Source organism: Aegilops tauschii, chromosome 4 (genome assembly GCF_002575655.3).
Source record: "Aegilops tauschii subsp. strangulata cultivar AL8/78 chromosome 4, Aet v6.0, whole genome shotgun sequence".
Lineage (NCBI taxonomy): Eukaryota > Viridiplantae > Streptophyta > Magnoliopsida > Poales > Poaceae > Aegilops > Aegilops tauschii.
The window spans coordinates 444122212-444144056 of NC_053038.3; the positions used below are offsets into that span (position 1 = coordinate 444122212).

The 21845-nt window shown below is 49.3% G+C and overlaps 1 protein-coding gene across 1 annotated transcript; it reads left to right on the plus strand.

The window, feature by feature from the left end:
* Nucleotides 1–19696: 19696 nt before the first annotated feature.
* On the plus strand, nt 19697–20567 carry LOC109772878 (F-box protein SNE). The gene has a single exon (XM_020331580.4). The coding sequence runs from the start codon at nt 19793–19795 to the stop codon at nt 20336–20338; it is 546 nt and encodes a 181-aa protein (XP_020187169.1). The 5' UTR covers nt 19697–19792; the 3' UTR covers nt 20339–20567.
* Nucleotides 20568–21845: the final 1278 nt, after the last annotated feature.

Here is a 21845-nt window from a genome sequence, read left to right on the forward strand (position 1 = left end):
GCATGATGGACTTCAAAAAGATTAGCATGCATGAAGTTCCGAATTACCATCTGGTGCAGATCGTGAATCAAAATGGTTCAGCCAGAACAGACAAAAATCATCCGAGCGGCAAAGATCGAGCAACAGCCACCAGATCGCTTGATATGAACGTACGAGCCGCATATGTTGATTATATGAGGCACATCAGTTGCACGAACCAAAGATAGATAGATGTTCGTTAGTTCACATGGAGCTAGCGACCATCGTCGCTTGCTTGTGGGACGTGGGTCTCTTTTATCGCCCCCCGTTCTGCTTTGTTGCGATCCTCCTTGTTGTCTTGCGATCGCACGCACTCGCGTCGATTGGTCGTCGAGCTCACTCACCCTGTCTGCTCACTTTTGGGCTTCGGCCCGTCCATCCAACGCAGAGCACCACGTTCCGTCTAGAGACTTTTACATTTTTACTTTTCCTTTCTGATCTGCCTTTTACTTTTCCTTTTCTTTTTCGACACGACGTTTCAACTTTACGGACTTTTCCCTGCCTATAGTACTCTTCATCCACACATGGTTAATTTACTTGGTCATACCACACGTGTAGAAGACAGTAACTGCATATGTAGTCTATCTTATAGCAGGGTAAAGTTTCGAAAATCTTGCCCGAGATCTCGTTGACACGTACGTACGCACGCGACAGGCCTGCACTGCCTCGGATCGTCGTCTGCCTGCCACCACTGAGCCTGTTCCACGTACGTACTACGAAACTAATGAAGCGGAGAGAGCTAAACATGCCCCGCCAAAGCCCTTAAATCAGCAAGGTTACAAGGCAACATCAATGCGTGGAGGCCCTGCGCGCTCGGCCCGACCCGCATGGTCACAAGCCCCCTAGGTGCCTCTCCCTGGCCACTTCTTCCTGTTTGCTTTACTCGTGCGTACGTGCGTACGTGCATGGACTCATCATTCATTCATAGGCGTAGACGAGCAGCTGCTGACACAGAGCACGTAGCAAGCTGCCTAGCGATGGTGAGCATGCAGAGCTACATGCGTGACGTCCCGCGCTGCGTACCGCCCCTCCTCTGCCTCTGTGGAAAGCTGGCTCGGTTGGCATGGCCTCTTTGACTCTCCGTGCATGGCTACCGACCAAATCCCGCCCTTGGATCCACTGATCCCGTGCTTAGCAATCGACCGATTTCTTTATCCCCTCCCCCGGCAGCGACGCCGTGTTTAGGGGACGCACCACGTGAGGCTGAGGGCTTCCTTGGATACATCTCCCTGCCCCTGCATGCGCCCGTAGTTAATTAGGTTAGAATCTTGTGTTTGTGCTGGGAATCTCTGTTCCTGCTTCTGCAAGCTGTTGCCTATGGTAGATCATCTTTATCGGGTTCAGGTTTCAGCAACTAATTAATCAAATCAAATGGGAAAAGTGCCCAAGAGTCAACTGATACCTTGCCAGATGATGCTTAGGAAACACTATCAGTCAGCTAAGATTTGTCAGAGCATTTGGTTACTAGGAGTATAACTTTTCTGGTAAACTTGTTCTGAATTCCATTAGACTAATGTAACCACACCAATGGATGCTGCATAGTCTATGTATACAATCAATATCGGTCGGTGATGAGTTGGCGAGGTGAGGAGGCTCTCAATCAATGGCCTGTGCGCATGTCTCTCACTGCCTCTCCACGCTCCTTGGGTGGTAGCTTTTGTTGCTCTTGCATGCAACTATGCAACGTCTGACCGGCTAGTTTATCGGGATGGGTGGCATGCAACGTGTACCGAAAAGCTGGCTGCTGAGAAGAAAGGTGCCATTGCCTTTCATGGGACGAGCAGCTAGTAAACAAACCGAAATGTCTTCCCATAACGGCCCAAAAGCTACAGCCTTTCATGGTGGCAGTGAGAATAGCTATACCGTAGTAGGTTCCACCATGCACGTATCATAATTAAACATTGCACCTTAGCTTCTGAATCAAAGCAGATAGACATTGTTGGGTGTAATCCTCGGCGCATCTTTCGGTTAATTTTCTTTTGCCACTGATCTTTGGTCCCCATCTTCACTGAAAATCATCGCACCTCGAAAATTTGAAATTTTTACGCGAACAAAAACTTGGAACAAAATGGAAATCTGCTGGATGGAAGTGTGAGCATGTGAAATCTGGGCAGCTCCTAAAATTACTGCCGCTGCCATGAGCAAGCGGTACCAGGCTGGTTTCTGCACTTGTGCAGCAAGCGGCGGGGAAATTAATTGGCAATCCGTACTCACAACTGGTATAACGTATTTGGAGTCGGGTATTTGATGGTGATACTCTTCGCAATATATGCATTCCACCAGACACTTTTGTGCCAGAGGGAAGCAGAGGCATGCAGAACCCAGGCACAGTGCCGATAGCTAGCTAGCGCAGGCGTAGCCTAGCTGCATTGCAGTTTCGTGCGGCATCAAGAAACCAGAGGCATTTTATTACTACATCGAAGACCGAGCCCAGTATGCATCGTCTCTGTTGGTCGTCAGTACGGTGTAGTACTATGTCATTGAAATCCTGGCGGTGTACCCGTTGTGCCTTTGCACTCTGCATGCGTTCCTTGGACGTTCTGCAAGTGCCTGGCCTGCAACCTCTGCATGCATGCTTCCTGGCTTACTATTCGGAGGACTCAAACGCTAGCTAGACGTTGCCACTTGCCACAGTACACCTTGAGGAGGTTTTCCTTTCCATGCGTTTGCGTTCCTGTGTTCCTCAGTTCCTGATTATCTGCATCCATGGCTACAACAAGGCGGCAATGGGTTAATCCTGATTATCTGCATCCATGGCTACCATGGGTTTGACGTGCAAGTGCAAGGGGAGGGGAGGTCCATGGCGGCATGGACGGATCACGCACGCAGCTAGCTCCCACGGGGACAGGGGAAAAGCCGAAAAGGAGACGGAGCAGGATCGGTCGAGCAGGCGAAACAAAAGGAAGATTCCACGGTGGGGAGGGTTCCATCTAATCCTCGCCCGCTCGTGACTTTACGCGGCCCGTGATCGTTATGTGCGGAGGCGCTCCATCGTCGACGGGACTCAAGATCAGATCAGACCGGGCCACGGAGAAGAACCCAACGGGAGCAAGGAGGCAAGCGAGACAAAAGCTCACGTCCATGGATTTGGACTCAGAAGCCGCGCCCACGCTTACAGCTAGTTACTCCCACAGTCCCTACAGTCTCCACAGCCCTACACAACGCATCGGCATCGTCTTCATCGCCGAGACACCGACCATGGCCTGACGTGCCCCATGGGCCTCTGACCCCTCGAGGGAGGCTGGCCATTAATCGCCCAGCTCGATCGTAAATGTATCACGGATCGATCGATCGATCCGCCATGAAAACGCACAAGCCACTACCAATTATTTTCTCAATCATTGCACAAGGGGCTAGCTGTTCGGAAGGCGTTGCAGATAATTTCACACGAGGCTCAGATCGTAAGATGGATCAATCATCAACCCTAGCAGGCACAAACTGCAGCTACATTGGCACGTACGGGAGTCGGGGGAGGCCCATGCATGAATCCGACCGTCTCATGTAGCATCCTCCAATTGACACTACCGTCTTCCGACCCACACACACAGTGGCGCGCGGCGCAACTGGTCAGATCGATACGTACGCGGCACATGCTGGCTCGCCCCGTTACCAGATCCTGTCCGAGAGGGAGAAAGTTAGGTACGTACGTAGCTAACGAACAAATGAGGAGTTAACGTGAAGGGTCCCAGAGCAGCCGGACTCTCTCTCTGTTTCCGGGGCTTGGCGCTCGATCATGCAGGCAGGCAGGCAGATAGACGACGCAGAACTGCTGTGCTGTGCATGCTGCTGCAGCGGAGAGAGCGCTGAAGCTGGCGCACATGCATCGATCGTGCATTGCATAGGGCATTTAGGGTTTTGGGCGGCCGGCGTACGTCCACTGTAGGATGGGGGCAAACGAGCCGGCTACTCTACCTGCGGCCTCCGCGCTGGTGGTATGATCGGTTCATCATCGCGCATTGCGCATCCGTTCGTCGGAAGGACTATTGGGATTGTTGCCCTTCTTGCTCACTCGCCAAATAAACCGAGTGTCTGCGTGTAATTTATCGGGCACTAGGTAAACACGTCAGTTTTCCGTGCGAGACTACGCGCACCGGTGGAGAATATACTTCCTCCGTTCCATAATATAAGGTGTATTAACTTTTTAAAAAGTCAAACGTGTGGGTGTTTGACCAAGTTGCTACAAAAGAACATCTATATCTATAAAACCAAATTTATATCATTTGATCCATCATGAAAAGTATTTTTCATATTTTAGTTATTAGCTATTGGAGATGTTGATATTTTCTTCTATAATCTTGGTCAAACATATCGTTTGACTTGCACGAAAACCGAGGCACCCTATATTCTCAAACGGAGGGAGTAATGGTTAATTATAGGAGACAGTTGTATCCCAGCTCACCAAGGTTCAAATCCTAGGTTTGACAGCAGTGCTCGCATTTTCCTGGATTTATTCCATGCCTTCCGGCGATGTGCATTCAATGAGAGGAGACGTTCCCGTCGACCATGAAGGTGTCTGTAGCGATTTCGTCAATCTTAAAATGACGTGTCGGCTCAGTTTCTCAGAGATGCTCATAAAAGTAGTATGCGTCTATGTGCGTTCATAAAGATGAGTGTACATGTGTTGTATGAGTGTCTTCGTTTGTACTGTGTTTGAAAAAAACATTGCTCGTGAGATGAATCAGTGGTTAGTACCGGCGAACCAGATGACCACGACGAGGGAATGTGGGACACGGGACTAGTAATATCTCTATAGATAGATCTATATAATTCAGGAATAGAACTCCCTTTTACTTTGCAGAAAAAAAAATCTCTATAGATAGATCTAGCAAAAGTGAAAAGTGAAAGACGAGAGCAACTATGTGGAGGATACCCCTCGTGGGGGACCTTCAATGTCACTTTTTGGTACCCTTAGAGCAACTCTAGCACACCCCGCAAAACACGCTGACCCGCAAAATTCCGGCCAATATGCGGGCTCGGTTCAATTTTTCGGCCAGAACAGAGCCCGCATACTCGCCCGGCCCATAAAATTTTTTGCCGTGGCCCGCAAACCGCACGCCCCGACCGCTATATCTACGGTTCCGCGGCTCGTTTGCGGGTCGAAACCCTATCCCCCGCCGCCGCCGAGCCACGCGATTCCCCACCCCCTTCTCCACATTTCTCGCCGTCGGCGACCACCGCCCCGCCTCCAGCCGCCATGTGGGGCTGCATCTGGAGCTCCGGACGCGGCTCCGGCCGCGGAAGCAACCCAGAGCGCGAGCGGCGCGTCCGGTCGGACGGCGCGAGGAACCGCGGCGCCCGGAAGTGGACCAACCGTGGCTTGTCGCCGCCGGCGAGCTTCCGATGTTGCGAGACGGAGGAGTACGACCGCCGGCGCGCGTCCTTCTCCTCCGCGAGATCTTCGTACGCCGGGAGCTCCTCTTCCTCCGGCGCGGGCCTTCTCCCCGTGAAGAGGGAGTGGTCGGAGGACGAGGAGCAGCCGGACGAGTTCGACTTCGTCCCCGTGAAGGAGGAGCCCGAGGAGCCCGCTCCGCTCGGCCACTGCGCAGTCGTCGGGCCGGATGACTACGTCGCCGACGTCGACGCCGACCGCCATCGCCGAGCGGAGCGTGCGCGAGGAGGCGGAGCGCCGGCGCCACGCCGAGGAGCTCGAAGACCTCCAGTGGTGGCAGGCGGTCGCCGCCAACCTCGCCGCCAAGGAGAAGGCCGAGGAGTGGCGCCGCATCCGCGAGGAGCAGAAGGCGAAGTACGTCGACTTCTGCAGCTCCGGCGAGGAGGATTGAGCGTCCTTCTCCTCCACGGCGTCGTCCATTGCCGCGACCTCGCCGCCGTCAGATCTGACCCCCTCTAGTACTAGTATTAACGTAGTATGTAGTATGAACTATGTTTGTAGTGTGTTGATCATGTAAAATCTATGTAGTATGTGATGACTACTCGCGTCAACGAGGTGCAATTTCTCCGCGAAAGTGTTTTTTCAAATTATGCAGTTTTAGATATGGTTTCTGTTCGGCCGCGCTAGTTTTCGACCCGCAAACGCGATCTTCCTGAAACCGCAAACGCGTTTTACGGGGTCTGCTAGAGTTGCTCTTAGAGCATGCCAAGTGGTACGTCCAGCCACTGCCACGTGCGTATTGGGCGCTCTCTTTTGGTTTCTTTTCCATTTTTCTATATGTATTTATGGATTTTAGATGGGGTATTTTTCAGAGTTTTTCGGGTTTTCGGTTTTCATCTGATTTTTCCTAGGTTTTGGAGAAAATAATTCGTGAATACTTTTGCGCGTGATCTTTTTTGTGCTTTCACGAGAAGCATATATTTGTTTTTCGTGGAGGCATAGATTTGCTTCTGCGAGTAGCTTCTCGGAAAGGAAAAAGAATCGGGATTTTTTTTGTGCATTTTTTTGTGCTTCCACGAAGAATATATATTTGCTTATAGTAGAGACACAGATTTGCTTCTACGTTGTGCTTCTCGAAAAGAGAGAAAAATTCGTGAACTTTTATATTTTGCGTGAAAAAATAAGGCACAGATTTGATTCACCACAACAGTGCTTCTCGGAAATGAAAAATTGTACATCCACAAGAAGCACATACTTGTTTCTCGTGGAGGCACATATTTGCTTCCTTGAGAAGCAAAGTGAAAAAGTAAAAAAATAGCTTCCATGAGACGCACATATTTGCTTCTCATGAAGTTACAGATTTGCTTTCACGAGAAGCACTAGGAAGAAAAATATGTGCTTCCATGAAAAACACATATTTGCTTCTCATGGAGGTACAGATATGTTTTCGTGAGAAGCACATCAGTGCTTCAGGAAAAGGGAAAAAAAGAAAAAGATACTTCTGCCTCTGGGTTTTTTCTTCCGGGTTTTTTTCGGTTGCCTTTTTCATTTTAATCTTTTTATAGCATTTTTTGGTTTTTTTCTATGTCCACTATTATTTTCACTTTTTTTTTCTATTTTCAGTTTTCTTCCCCATTCCCTGTTTTTGGTCTGCAGTGAAATAGTTAAAATTTTGAAATTATGATAGTACATATCGTATTCCTTCCTTCCGTTGAAAAGGTGCAAATTATTAGGGTATTTTCCTTCCTTCCATTGAAAAAGTGCAAATTATGAGGGTGCTTTCACCACCTCAAGTAGAAAAGGTCACCAGAACCTTATCCTTCATTCATCCCTCAAACCAAACACTCCAAAGCTATCCTAATCCATGCTACATCCTTTGAACCAAAGAAAACATGAGATAACCCCACCCATCCAACCAGACAAAAAAAGGGGTATCTCTAGCCATCTGGTCGGGGATACCCATAACCACTTTAGCGTGCCCGTCAAATCAAACACATCCTAACATGAGATCTAGTTTGGAAGATCTCGACGCGAGAAATCCAACGGTGAAAACGGTTCATGATTTGGGCACACGGTTTTAAGGGATAAAACGGTTTGAATAAACGAATCTACGAAAAAATGTAGAACTTCCATGTTGCGACATGTGACGTGTCAGCGTCTGAGAAGGTGGGAGTGACTAACCCTTAACTTGATTTCGGACCCTAATGCTAACAGCTGACCACTGAGCTCATTCGGGCCAGGCACAATACGACCCTACTACAAGTCACACGATGCAATCTGTATGGAATTGTTTGACGGATCGTACTAAGGATGATGCAATCCAATGTTGCATGTCATCCATATGGCCTTAGCATATGGCACGCGGTGAGGCGTATGCTAAATATCTTGTTATTTTTTGCGAAGGTTTTAGAGATGATGCACTTCATTTATTATCTTGCTAATTCATCAATGTCCTCCAATTATCAAGTACTAGCCTTCGGTTGACAGAGAATAAGTCAAACTACCTTGAAAAAAAGCATCATTTTATGTTGTTTGCCTATTGCTACCACTGCGAAGGATGCTGGAGTATATCCACTCTGTATTCGATAGTATAGAATTTGTAGTTGGGAAATACCCTTTAGCTCATGAGTGTATATACACCTGATATGGGAACTACTCGTATAAAAAGTTTCGCGAAGGAAAAACTCCCGTCAACTTCAGAAAACAACAAAAATTCAAGGGTGAAAAATGTGAATATTAACTTGTATATGGTGTTGTTTTTGTTCCACCAAGAATAGCATGCAAGTTATTCATTGGCCAAACTTTTATATTAGTACAACAAAAGGTCTAGTTTATTCCAAAAAAAAGATTTTTTGACTTTCTTTGTAATTACTATTTTTTTGGAATCACTATTAATCTGGCGACAAATTATAGCCTCCCGTTGCAAACGTGTTCACTACCATCAGATTATTTGCACCGATCTTGAAGCAGAAGAGAGAGGCAAGTCAGCCGGAAAACCCATTCATTGAAACAGACACTCGACACAAGTGCAATCTATTCCCATATCCAATGTAGTGCTCTGCTCTCACACTCGCCACTCCTCTCTCCGTCGCGCTGCTCCCACCTCCTCCCGATCGGGTTAAAGCGCCACGCCCATGCACTTCCGGCGAGGATCCGGTGAGCCGAGCGCCCAGCACATCGCGCGTCCTTCGTTCCATCCTCTCTCTTTTTCCTTCTTCCTCCTCTATCCCCTCTCTTAGCTCAAGCCCTCTCTGTACAGGAACAATGGCGCCAAGCTCCTTTTCCCCCATGAGCCCGACTCGGCTCACCTCGGCACGTTGATGGTATCCCAGCTAAGGGGCCTCTGGCCACGTGGACTCCCAGCCTAGTGGATCGGGCCGAGGACCCTTTGTCGGTTCCGTCTTGTGCCACTTTGGGCGGCCATGGTGGATAACAGGAAGATTTCGCAGGACTTGTTCAATAAGACAAGAAGCTGAATTCGTGGCGAAATTTACCTCCTCGTACGTAGCTGACTGGGATCCATGTACCATAGGACCCCTGGTATGCTATATAAATCGAGGGGCCAGGATCGTAGTTAGACACACTGAAATATCTCAGTACTTTATACTCTCGTTACACTCCAACACAATAGACCGGCTTGGGTATTCCCAATAGGAAGGCCATGGCCTCCCTCACAATGCTTGTTTCATGGATCGTCTGGAACGAGAGGAACGCACGCATCTTCCGTCACAAGAGCGCGCCGCCGCCGATCCTACTCAACAACATTCTTACCGACGCTAGACTATGGGTGACGGCGGGAGCTAAAAAACTAGGGGGCATTCTAGTACGTGAGTAGTTGCCATGTGGCGTGTTATCGTGGGTTGTAAACAATCAAACTCTATTCTCCTCTTAATTAAACGATGAGGCAAATCTTTTGCCTCCGTTTAAAAAAAAATAAAGAACAAGAAGGACGTAGGGTTTTATCTTCTCTGGAGAGCCTGAACTTGGGTAAATAATGTGTTCTTGTTACCATCATCCCAAGACATCTATCTTTGGATACTCTATTAAAGGATCTGCCCGATTTAGCTCCGACGGCCGTCCATCTCCGGTCGGATCGGGTGCCCGCGTCCCCACCCTCGCCTCGCATAGGACAAGCCCGCCGCAAAACCCGGCATCGCCGCCACGAGCACCATCTCCGGTAGGATCCGACGCCGTCCCACCCCTGCAACAGCGCCTTGCGCCATCTATGTGGAGCCGTTGCGGTTCATCAAACGGCATGGAGCTACGCCCCCAGCGGCGGCTGTCATAGCTGTAGGGAGCTTCTCGTCTAGGCGAACAACTGTTCATGTGTGCAGGTAATTTCTGAAGGTCGGTTGCACCGTCATATTCGTTCATCGACAACGAGTACTTCCAGCTCTAGATTTGTCAACAAAGCTCAACTAGTTGACAATTTGTTTTGATTCGGAAGTTTCTAGACTAGACATGGAGAAGATCATACTAGGGCTACTGTTTCCCTTCCCCTTGATTTGTCGTTTGAATTAAATTGCCATACACCCAATTGCACTGAAATGGGAATTGCTAGACCACTGATGGAGAAGATCACGTGTCCCCTTTTTGATGTTTTTTAACATGATTTTAGGGAAAAAAAATTTATATCGCCATCATCTGTGCTACTCACATGGCAAAACTTGGAATTATTGTCTCTCTATAATTGCCATGGTGATTTTCGCACAACAACATTTTTTAGAATTGTCCATGTGAGCATATTGTAAATTCTATACTTTGCCATGCAACTACATCGTATATAATTTTTTAACATGTGGTCTACTAGTGACATGACAATTTTTAGGTTATAAACATTCTTACAACATGGCAAATATAGTCATTTTAAGTTCATTAAATGAAAATAATTGGAACTTTTTGTTTCATGGGAATGTGCAATGATATTCTACGATTGCCATCATGTGTACTACTTAGATGACAAATACTAGATTTTCGTTCTTTTACAACTGCCATGCCAAATTTTTAAGATGTTTTGCACATGGCAAAATCAGTTCAATTCATAATTAGTTGAAGTTTTCTTTACCCTGATAAAAAACTTTTAAAAACTCTTTGCAATATATCGAATCCAATTTTTTTCCATGTAACCAACACAATTTTACCATGGCAAAAATGTCATCACTTTTTGCGACGCCACCGATACAATTTTTGCCATTTCACCTACACAATTTTTACCATGGCAAAAATCCTATAACTTTTTCCATGTCACCAACACAAATTTTGCCATGGAAAAAATCTTATAATTTTTGCCATGTCACCAATACAATTTTTGACATTTCACCAACACAAATCTTGCCATGGCAAAAATCCTGTAACATTTTCCATGTCACTGAAACAAATTTTGCCATGACAAAAATCCGTCACCATATATCATGTTCGACACCTCGTGATTTTTGCCATAAAACCATCAAAACACAAAACCTTTTTCAGACAAAACTTTTTCGGAAACAGAATCGTTAATTACAAGTATAAACTTTTTCCTAAGTTACCATGATATATAGAACATTTTTCCATCAAAGTTTTCCATGGCCCATGGCAAAAACTTTAAATCCGCATGTTTTCTCGTTTAGTACAATGGCAATTTTTTCATATATATGTCATTTTTTGGTATTTTACCATGCAATTTTATTTTTTATTCTACGGCAAATTCATTGAGTATACCATGGCAAATGTTTAATTGTGTCATGGCCATTTTCTCTATGTATTTTACCTTTTCTGCCTGCGTGTAAGAAAAATGCTGGTAAATTTGCGTATTGAAAGATAGCAAAGTTAAGAAATTTCGATGTATGGATATGGCATTTTCAGAAAAGATTTATACATGCCCAATGGCAAATTTTGTGAAAATCTCTTTTGTTCTATTCTCTATTTCCATTTTTACAATTTCTTGTTTTTAGGGAGTATCTTTTTAGGGAGTATTGAAAGATAGCAAAGTTAAGAAATTTCGATGTAAAGATTTTTTTAATAAGTTCGAGATTATTTTTCGGGAGTATCTTTTTGCTGTTGTGCATTTTTAGCATTTTTTTTCTCTATTTTGTTGGAAGAGGCAGGACAGTTTTTGGGCCCAAAACATTGCAATTCTTTTTTTTTTGGCTGCTCTGCTTGAGGCCACGGCTGGACTAACGAGCTACTCGGCTCGTTAAGACTCGGCTCGTTAAGGCTCATGATTGTTAAGGCTCGGATTGTTAAGCTCGTTAAGGATAACGAGCTAAATATAAAGATTGGCTCGGTTCGTTACATGTTCGTGAGCGCTCGCGAGCAGCTCGTTAGGAAAATGCATTAATAAACAAGATACATCACATGCATATAATTACAAACATACATAGGTTCAGCCAGTAGGATTCAATAAATCGAGAATATGAGAAGACGAGAAAGAGGTGAATGTTGCGAATAGCCCGTCCATAGACTTAGGAGTGATCGAAGTCACCGAAAAATTCTTTATAATGAAAAAAATCACGCTACTACCGAGCTTAACGAGTAGCTCACGAAAGTCGCAATCTCGATCATTTAACTCGTTAGTGTTAACGAGCAAAAATCGCTGCTCGGCTCGGTTCATTAAGAAAACGAGCCGAGCTCAAACGAGTCAAGCAGCCGAGCGCTCATTAGACTCAACGAGCTTCGAGCTTTTTGTCCAGCCCTTGCACTGGTCCGTTGGAGGCCATTGGCAACATGTGGTTCACGCACTACTGGATCGAACGTCATTCGATCTGGATCCTCCCCCTGCCGAATGTTAGATCGGTATTATTTTTCTTTCATATGGGATGTATATACACCCAAAAGCCATACGTGCTTGTTGACTCCTACATTATACCTCCTCTGTTTTAAATATAAGTCTTTGTAGAGATTTCAATATAGACTACATATAAATTTATATAGACATATTTTAAAGTGTATATTCACTCATTTTGCTCTGTATATAATTCATATTAAAATCTCTAAAAAATATATATATTTAGAAACTGAGGAAGTATGTAGGAGGTTTCGTGTCCCGTGATAGTATAACCATCCCAAGAAGCTCAATAGTCAATACAATACTACTTAGAGCAACTCTAGCAGACCCTGCATCCGGCCGGCCCGCAAAACGCGTTTGCAGTTCATGGAAAACTGCTTTTGCGGGCCGGCTCGTGCTGCCACAGATGCAGACCCCCCAAACGGACTGTAAAAAAGTATATTCGCGGAATATACTTTTATATGGGTCGGCTTCTGCGGGTTCTGCTCGGGCACCGCCGCGACGACCCGCAAACAGAAAACGGCAATTCTCGCATTTGACATAGGTGATAGGTTTCCACAAATAAGTTCAAATTCAAACAACATAACACAGTTTTACGCGTAAATAAAAGCCAAGTTCAGTACGACAAACGCAAAAGAGGGCCCTGCAAAAGTTTGCGCCCATGTCCGGCACCATCTTGGTCGATCTTCACTCCGCGTCATCGACTCCGTCTTGAAGTTCATCGCAACCAACGAATCCACCTCCGGCGCTTGTTCCAACTCCCGCACCGAAATCATCGACATTGCCACCATATGGAGCAGAGAAAACATCTCCGAAACTGCAGCACGCACCGGCCGACGCAACCATTCTCCTCTTCAAGATTTCTCTCCTTGCCATATCATGCCATGTTTTGGTGAGATCGTCCATGTCATTGCGGTTCATTGACATGATCTTGTTCTCTTCGGCGAGCAGCTTGGACATGGCTTTGTTTTCTGCAGCGCGTGCTCTTCTCTCCTCAATGTCAGCTTTGCGCAGCCCCTCTTCCTTGAGCAATTGCCACTTTTCTTGCTTCTCCTTTGCCTTCTTCTCGGCCAACTCGTTTTTGATCTCCAACTACTTCAACAACATCAACTCGTTTGATTGCACCATGGCATCAATCTTCTCCCTCAAGCTCGATGCTTCTTGCTCTCTCTTCATCTTCTCTTTAGTCTTCTTGTTGCCATCGGGCTTGTGCAAATTTCTTGGGCCATCATCATCCTCATCTTCATCCATGTTGTTAAGTGAGCCTCTCTTTGGTGGGGATTCTTTGTCGATCAATTTCCACTTCTCGCACTTTTGGAGCAACTCCCAACAATGCTCTAGTTTGAAGAATTTGCCTTCCGAAGCTTCCATGTGTTGGGGAACGTAGTAATTTAAAAAAAATTCCTACGCACACGCAAGATCATGGTGATGCATAGCAACGAGAGGGGAGAGTGTTGCCTACGTACCCTCGTAGACCGTAAGCGAAAGCGTTATGACAACGCGGTTGATGTAGTCGTACGTCTTCACGATCCGACCGATCCAAGTAACGCACGGCACCTCCGAGTTCAGCACACGTTTAGCTCGGTGACGTCCCACGAACTCACGATCCAGCAAAGCTTCGAGGGAGAGTTCCGTCAGCACGATGGCATGATGACGGTGATGATGATGCTATCGACGCAGGGCTTCGCCTAAGCACCACTACGATATGACCGAGGTGGATTATGGTGGAGGGGGGCACCACACACGGCTAAAAGATCAATGATCAACTTGTGTGTCCTAGGGTGCCCTCCTGCCCCCGTATATAAAGGAGGGAGGGAGGAGGAGGCCGACCCTAGGAGGGGCGCGCCAAGGGAGTAGGATTCCTACTCCTAGTAGGAGTAGGTTTCCTCCTTTCCTAGTCCAACTAGGAAAAGGGAGAAAGGAGGGGGAGGGGAGAAGGAAGGGAGAGGGGGGCCGCGCCCCAAACCCCTTGTCCAATTTGGACTGGGCTTGGGAGGGGCGCGCGTAACCTCCTGGCTGCTGCCTCTCCTTCCCACTAAGGGCCATTAAGGCCCATTGACTCCCCGGACGAATTCCCGTAACTCACCGGTACTCCGAAAAATACCCGAATCACTCGGAACCTTTCCGATGTCCGAATATAGCCTTCCAATATATCGATCTTTACGTCTCGACCATTTCGAGACTCCTCGTCATGTACCCGATCTCTTCCGAGACTCCGAACTACCTTCGGTACATCAAATCACATAAACTCATAATACCGATCGTCACCGAACGTTAAGCATGCGGACCCTACGGGTTCGAGAACTATGTAGACATGACCGAGACACGTCTCCGGTCAATAACCAATAGCGGAACCTGGATACTCATATTGGCTCCCACATATTCTACGAAGATCTTTATCGGTCAAACCGCATAACAACATACGTTGTTCTCTTTGTCATCGTTATGTTACTTGCCCGAGATTCGATCGTCGGTATCTTAATACCTAGTTCAATCTCGTTACCGGCAAGTCTCTTTACTCATTCCGTAATACATCATCCCGCAACTAACTCATTAGTTACAATGCTTGCAAGGCTTATAGTGATGTGCATTACCGAGAGGGCTCAGAGATACCTCTCCGACAATCGGATTGACAAATCCTAATCTCGATCTATGCCAACTCAACAAGTACCTTCGGAGACACCTGTAGATCACCTTTATAATCACCCAGTTACGTTGTGACGTTTGGTAGCACACAAAGTGTTCCTACGGTAATCGGGAGTTGCATAATCTCATAGTCATAGGAACATGTATAAGTCATGAAGAAAGCAATAGCAATATACTAAATGATCAAATGTTAAGCTAACAGAATGGGTCAAGTCAATCACATCATTCTCTAATGATGTGATCCCGTTAAACAAATGACAACTCATGTCTATGGCTAGGAAACTTAACCATCTTTGATTCAACGAGCTAGTCAAGTAGAGGCATACTAGTGACACTCTGTTTGTCTATGTATTCACACACGTACTAAGTTTCCGGTTAATACAATTCTAGCATGAATAATAAACATTTATCATGAAATAAGGAAATAAATAATAACTTTAAGCGATATTCTCCTAATGCCCTTGAAGCGACCGAAATGTGTGTGGAGTCCTATTGGGATGCTTTGTCATAATGCGGAAGTATTGATCTTCGATCCTTTGCCAATATCTCTTGGCGGTTTGGGAAGTACCCGTGCATGGATCAAGAGACACCGCACTCCATGCTTTGATCAAAGCTTGATCTTCCAAGATCGTGTATTTCTTCGATCTTTGGCTTTTCCCAGTTCTTGTTTGCGATTGCTCAAACGCTTCCGCTTCGATCTCCTCCAATTCTTCCTCACAACCATGATCGTCCACTCCGCCCTCCGTTTCATTATAGTCGAATGCGGCGAACGGGGCTTGATCAATGTCAACGGAGTTGGTGTCCAACAAGTTCACGAACTCGGTCATTGCATTGTTCGAACCACCGCTATAGTGAACGATAACAAGTCACGAGCTATCGCAAAAAATGGCGAAAAATGAAAGGAAATCGCCATGACCGAAGACGCATACCTTCCGGCCATTTCATCGAGCACCTCGCTTGCGGGGGGAGCTGCACCGTTGAACGGCAACGCCGGGGCACTTCTTTTCGGATGGAGTGAGAGGATGAAGAAGGCGGCTTCTTTGTAGCCGGAATCTTCCTCTGCTTTACTCCGGCGACCTTGCCGGCCTTCTTCGTCGCCGGCCGGGATCGCGCTGCGGTGTTGGCGCCCGGAGCGCGGGCCTTCGCGGCGGGGGCAGCCAGATTCCCGCCCTGCACGACCACATTGCCCTGCCGCTTGCGGGCAGGCGCGACGTTAGCTTGGGCGGCGGCGGCAGGGCCAACATGGCCGGCGACGAGATCCGCCCGAGGGGAAGGAGCGTGCGCGACATCGACGGTGACGGGGGACAGCAGGGAGTCATCCATGGCGGCGAGGGACGGCCGGGGAGGAAGCACCGGAGCGTGCGGAGGCGGGGCAATGGTGGCGAAGGGTGGGGGAGCGGGAAAGGGCACGCGGAAATGTCCCTCCCGCCAAATCTCGCTGCGGATAGGGGCTGAGCTCGGGTCGGCCTCCCAGCCCGTGAAACTAGAGGTTGGGGGAGAAGTTTTGCCGCGCCCCGCAAAAATATTTGCGGGCCGGGGCGGGATGCGGGGTGTGGTCGGGCAGGTTTTCCCGCCCCGACCCGCACTTTGGCGGTTAATTTGCGGGCCGGGGCGGGATGCGAGGTCTGCTAGAGTTGCTCTTATCCTTTGATTCCCGTCCTTTCGCGAAGAGCTTATGAGAGCAATTACAATAAAATGATATAAGCAGGCTATAAGGAATTAAATATTATATCTCTGGTTAGTTGGAGTAGAGAGAAGATGAGAGAAGGAAGCGGGTTGTAGGATAAGAACCGGCTGTAGCTCGAGCTCCAAAATATTTGTGAGATTGTAAGGTGGACTACGTATTAATAAAATAATGCGTATTTAAAACTTACTATTATATATATTGACTATAATGTTGACTCTAAATGACATGACAACTCTTTATAGTTGATTGTTGGCTATATTATTAACCGTGCTCTCAACATCTTACGTTCATATTAGTACAAAATACATGGAGTGATCATACAAATGCGTTGAGTGACCATCCGCATTTGTAGTACTACGCAGACTTTGTGATCATGGTTCCACACGCACTCCTTATGAATAGAAAATTCAAAAAATTACAAGAAAAAAATAAAAAAATCTATTTTTTGTAATGTACATAGTCAACAGGTATACTCGATTATGAAGTTTCACGAGAAAATCATATTCGCGGTGATTGGGCAAAAAGACAAAATCAAAGCTATATTAACAAAAATCGTTTGATGAATCATATGGTCCCAATTGTTTTTATTTTACAAAGAACACCATGGGTGTCAATACATCACGAAACTTCACACATGAGTAAAACTTATTATGGAGAACTGAAGACCTGCAACCCGACGCCTGCGTCGCCCGAGCCGGGCGACCCGGGGGAAACCCTAACCGCCAGCGACCCGGTACCCTCCCTTCGCCCGCCCCCGCGTCACCGCCGCCGGAGGGCCGGTCGGCGAAGCCGCGCCGGGCCCTGGGATGGCGGCGGCGGGGCCATCCTTCCTTATCCCGCCCTCCGCCCCCTCCCGCGCCAGATCTGGGTTGGCTACGGCGGCGCCATCTCCTGCTAGTTGCGGTGCTCTGGCCGCGCAGGCCACGGTCCTGCTACCTACGGATCCACCCCTCCCGACCCCCCACCCACCCCTCTACTCGAGCTTCAGGTCCGCCTCTTCGAAAGGCGGCATGGAGGCTGCTGTTTGCGGTTGTGCCCATCGGTGTCTGCCTCCTGGAGCACGCCGGTTGAAAGCTTGGCTGTGCGTGAGACCACTTCGACGCCACCACCACGAGCACCCCCTCCCCCCGCAGGGGCTGCTTCGGCCCGGCGGCCATGGACCAACGTCCTCTTCCTGTGTCCATGGCCGGCCGGCGCAACTTCGGACCAAGTGAGCCTCGGGAGCTTCGCTCTTTCTGGATCCCTTGGCTCATTGGCTCCTCAGCATACCCGCACCACCACCACCCTGCGGTGCCTTGGTTGGCCCCTGTTGCTCCGGTCCTGGTGGCCCGGATATGCGCTTCCTTCCAGATCCTGGCACGTCCGGGGCTACGGTCACCATCTCATCCCCGCTGCCTTTGATTCAACACACCCACGCACCATCACCCTCCTCCGGAGTTCGCGTGCCCGACGATGCACGGTGCCTCCTTCTGCGTCACAAATGGCTCCCCTTCCCGCTGCCGCTGCACCGGCCAACGCCCGATGACCTCCTCTTCGACTCTTGTTCCGACGACGTGGGATCACTTGGAATTGGCCAGAGCGAAATCTGCATCTTATGCTGGCATCGGCGACACCCGCTGGTGTCGTCCACTTCTTGGAGGCGCTGCCATGGCCGTCCTCTGCCCCTCTTCGAGCATCAGGGGAAACCCTAGGTCCGGGTTTCCGGATCGGACGACGACGGCGTCTCTGTGTCGTTTTCCTTCATGAAGGTGTTGTCTTGGTTGCTCACGGTGTCCTCAGTGTCGGCATCAGAGTTTTGGTCGTCTAGTTGTTGCTTGGTTTGCCTCTCTTGTCGGTGAGTTTAGCCGTGTTCTTTGTTTGGGTCGAGTATCCTATGTCTCTTCGCTTTGGGCACCATGTTCACGCCCCTTACTTCCGTGTCATGCGTTGTACCACTTCATGTACTCATTCTAACTTCTTCTATCAATGCAATGATATGCAACCTTTGGGTATTTGCAAAAAAAAAGTTTCATATCCCGAAATTTCAGGTTTTTTAATCTTTTCCCTTCCTTTTCCTGAATTTACTATTCACATGGGTGCGGGTGGAACCATGTTCACCGGATTACCGCAAATTAAGTTGAGCTTATCGTACGTGTCCATTTATTAGCGGATGCTGTGGTCCATAATCAAAACGTCAAACGGCAAGAAGCAAAGGGTGTATCCGGCACGGGCACGTAGGAACCCCGCGCCGTGGAGTAAACAACGTGGATGCGGATGTCCATCAGCCAGGAAAACCAAAAAGAAACTTTGATGTGAGCGTCCGGTGGAATACAGAATGTAGTGTGCACCAAAAAAGATGTAGGCATGGCCAATGGTCGAAGCTAGCCGTTGCGTCGTCGCTCCACTTTTCTCGGCGGAACGGGACCCGAAATCCACACGAGCTGGCTATAGCTGCTGCCGGTTACGAAATGTGTTTGTCGTGAGCACGGGCGTCGTCCTCCTGACGGCGCCCCCATATTTTTCTTGAGAAAGTGACGGCCCTTCTATATTTAAACAGTGTGCCTACCTCGCCAGTGCCCAGCTACGCGTACGTACTTGCGTCGAACTTTTTGTGGAGTGGTCGTCTACTCATATCCACTGTACGCCGACGCTGATGGACGTATACCGGCACCAAAAAGAAACGCACGTACCAACCATAACTGCACACGATCGTATCGCCGCTGTACAGTGCGCGCGGCGAAGTGGCAGCAGCATCGCCGCGGCCGCTTGACCGAGCTACAGTGGCGCGCAACCACCGGCCATGGTGGTTGCAACGAGCGTCGTGCGCGGCTGTCCGAGCGTCTCCCCGAGGAGGAGGACGAGGGAAAACACGTACGTACGCGTGGCGTCAAAACGGAGGCGAATAGTTTAAGGCCGGGCTCCGGAGGAGTCGCTGCGGCGACGTACCCTTGCTCGACGTCGCGCGCATCTCCACGCCGGCCCCTTTGGCCCGTCCCGCTTGGCCACATCTCCCCCTTGGCTCGCCGCGCCAGATGCCCTAGCTTCTCGGCTCGCGGCAGGGCCGCCACCTCGGCCCTTGCCGGAGCCCGGAGACTGCACCTTCGGATGGATTCCTTTGCTTTACGGTGACCGGCCGATCGATTTAGGGCTCGCTCGCTCCCTGCTTCCGCCACGGCCACTGCCATTATTGGTTCCTGGAAGGCTTTAATCGCCTTTTTATGTTGCGCCCCCACAGACACGAGCGGGAGCAGAGTCAAAACCCCGCCCGCGCGCCCCCCTATATATACGCCCCTCCGCCCTCTCACCTCTCACCTCTCGCCACCTCCCTTCCCTCTACCCCTTGAACCAGCACCGCCGGCCCGTGTGTATGGGAGGACCTCCCGCGGCGCCGCGGCAGGAGGAGGACGCTGTGGTGGTGACGGAGCTGGAGGTGCGCGTGCAGCTGCTGGCCTCCGGCGGCGGCGCGTACAACATCAACGACAACGCCGACATCCTCTCGGAGATCCTGGCGCGCCTCGACGGCCGCTCGCTCGCCTCCGCGGCCAGCGTCTGCCGCCTCTGGGCCGCCGTGTCGCGCCGGGACGCCGTCTGGGAGGCGCTCTGCCTCCGCCACGTGGGCCCGGCGTCCGGCCCCGCGGCGGGCCACGCCACCCGCACCGTCGTGGCCGCGCTCGGCGGGTACCGCCGGCTCTACCGCCTCTGCCTCGGCCCGGCGCTGGACCGGCTGGGACGCGCGGGAGCCCTTGCACACGCGCAGGCCCGGGCGCGACTGTCGCTCTCCCTCTCGCTGTCGCTCTTCTCCATCGACTGCTACGAGCGGCTAGGAGGCGGGGGAGGGGGCTCTGCCGGCGCCGGCAGGCAGCAGCCGCCGTCGTCGCTGCTCTTCCTCTGCAAGCCGGTGGACGTGTCCTGATCAATGAGCGCGCCGACGCACGCCGGCCGTATGATCCGTCCTCAATGCCGTCGCGCTCTGGGCCGACGCGCGCCGCGGTTGACAATGACATAGTGGTCGTTGTCCAATTTGCTCATTTTTATTTATTACCTATATTAGCACGGACCAATAAGGGTTAATTAATTGATTACGCATTTGTAGCTGTACCGCAGGGGCATTGAATATGGAAATAAACGAATGATTCATTCTTTCTTTCTTTCTCAGAGAGCGAGAGTGAGTGAGGGACCTTTCTCCGGTTTCCGATGGTTCCTCGGTGTACGCTTGGGCCTTGTTTGCGTCCGCTTGGCGACTTGCTGTTTCTCACCACTCGCCTTGTACCGCTCCCCGTGTTGTTGCTTCGTCTGGATGCTTGCGTGCAGCTCGCGCATGTGACCCTCCATCCATCTACTCCTAGTACTTAAGCTTAACTTACGTGGTAATCACCTCACCTCACCTCTCGCGACCGGGTGATGGATGGATGAGTGACCCGTGAATGAGTGGGCAAGTGCTAATCACCTTTTGGTTTGCACGCAAGGGGCAAGTTGTTTGCCTCTACTCTACCGGATACGGGCATACGGCTAGCCCCAAAGCGGTCTTGCTACTACTCCGGGGACCGCCGGTAATGGACCACTGGCTGCTTTGATTGCTCGATGTTTCTTTGGATAGCTCCGACTGGATCTTACGCCGAAAGAAACAACGGCAAAGCATAAAACACACACGGCTGCGAGATCCTTTCTACTATGACTACTTCGAATGCTAGGGCCTCCTTTAGTTCACATGATTATAAAAAAAAGCAGGAAATGAATAGGGCTTGTCACGGTGAAAGTATCATGCATGTCAACTAAGCAGTTTAGATGAGGCGGCATACAATTAAATGAAGAAAAAGAGGATTGAGTATCATCATATGATACCATGGCTCTGCGATCTTCTACTGCCTCTACGTTTCCCCCCGACTTTCCCGGAGCCTATGTGCGAGGCGATTAGGGTTTTAGGGTGGATTCGCAGCGGCGCGACACATCAATTAGCCAATCGGTGCATGGCAACGTACGCCCAAGGGGGCAAGGAGAAGGAGCCCTTGTTGCCAAGGGCGGTGAGAGCATGATGGGGGGGGGGGGGGGGGGCTTGAAAAGCTAAGGATCTCGGAGGAGGAGGCCACACCACTAGTTCTTGATGATGGAGAAGACGGGGAGAAGGAGAAGTGGATGCTGGCAGGGAAGGTACTCCATCGCAGTGTGTTCCATATCCGGCGCACATCATCCGGCATGGGGAAACCCTAAGGGATTGGTTTTTTTTATCGGTAGGAGATAATATGTTCGTGGTTGAGTTGCTAATTAGAGGGATCGTGATTGTGTGTGGGAAGGTTCTCCATGGCATGTGAGCCGAAACACAGTTATTCTCTCAGAGTTTGATCAATGCATGTGATCTTCATAGTTGAGGTTTGATAAGTTATAGTGTGGGCTAGGGTTGTGAATCTCCCTTTTCATCTACG

Bases quoted from the DNA above. Each gene is read 5' to 3' on its own strand.
- LOC109772878 (XM_020331580.4), top strand. From the start codon at position 19,793: ATGGGAGGACCTCCCGCGGCGCCGCGGCAGGAGGAGGACGCTGTGGTG.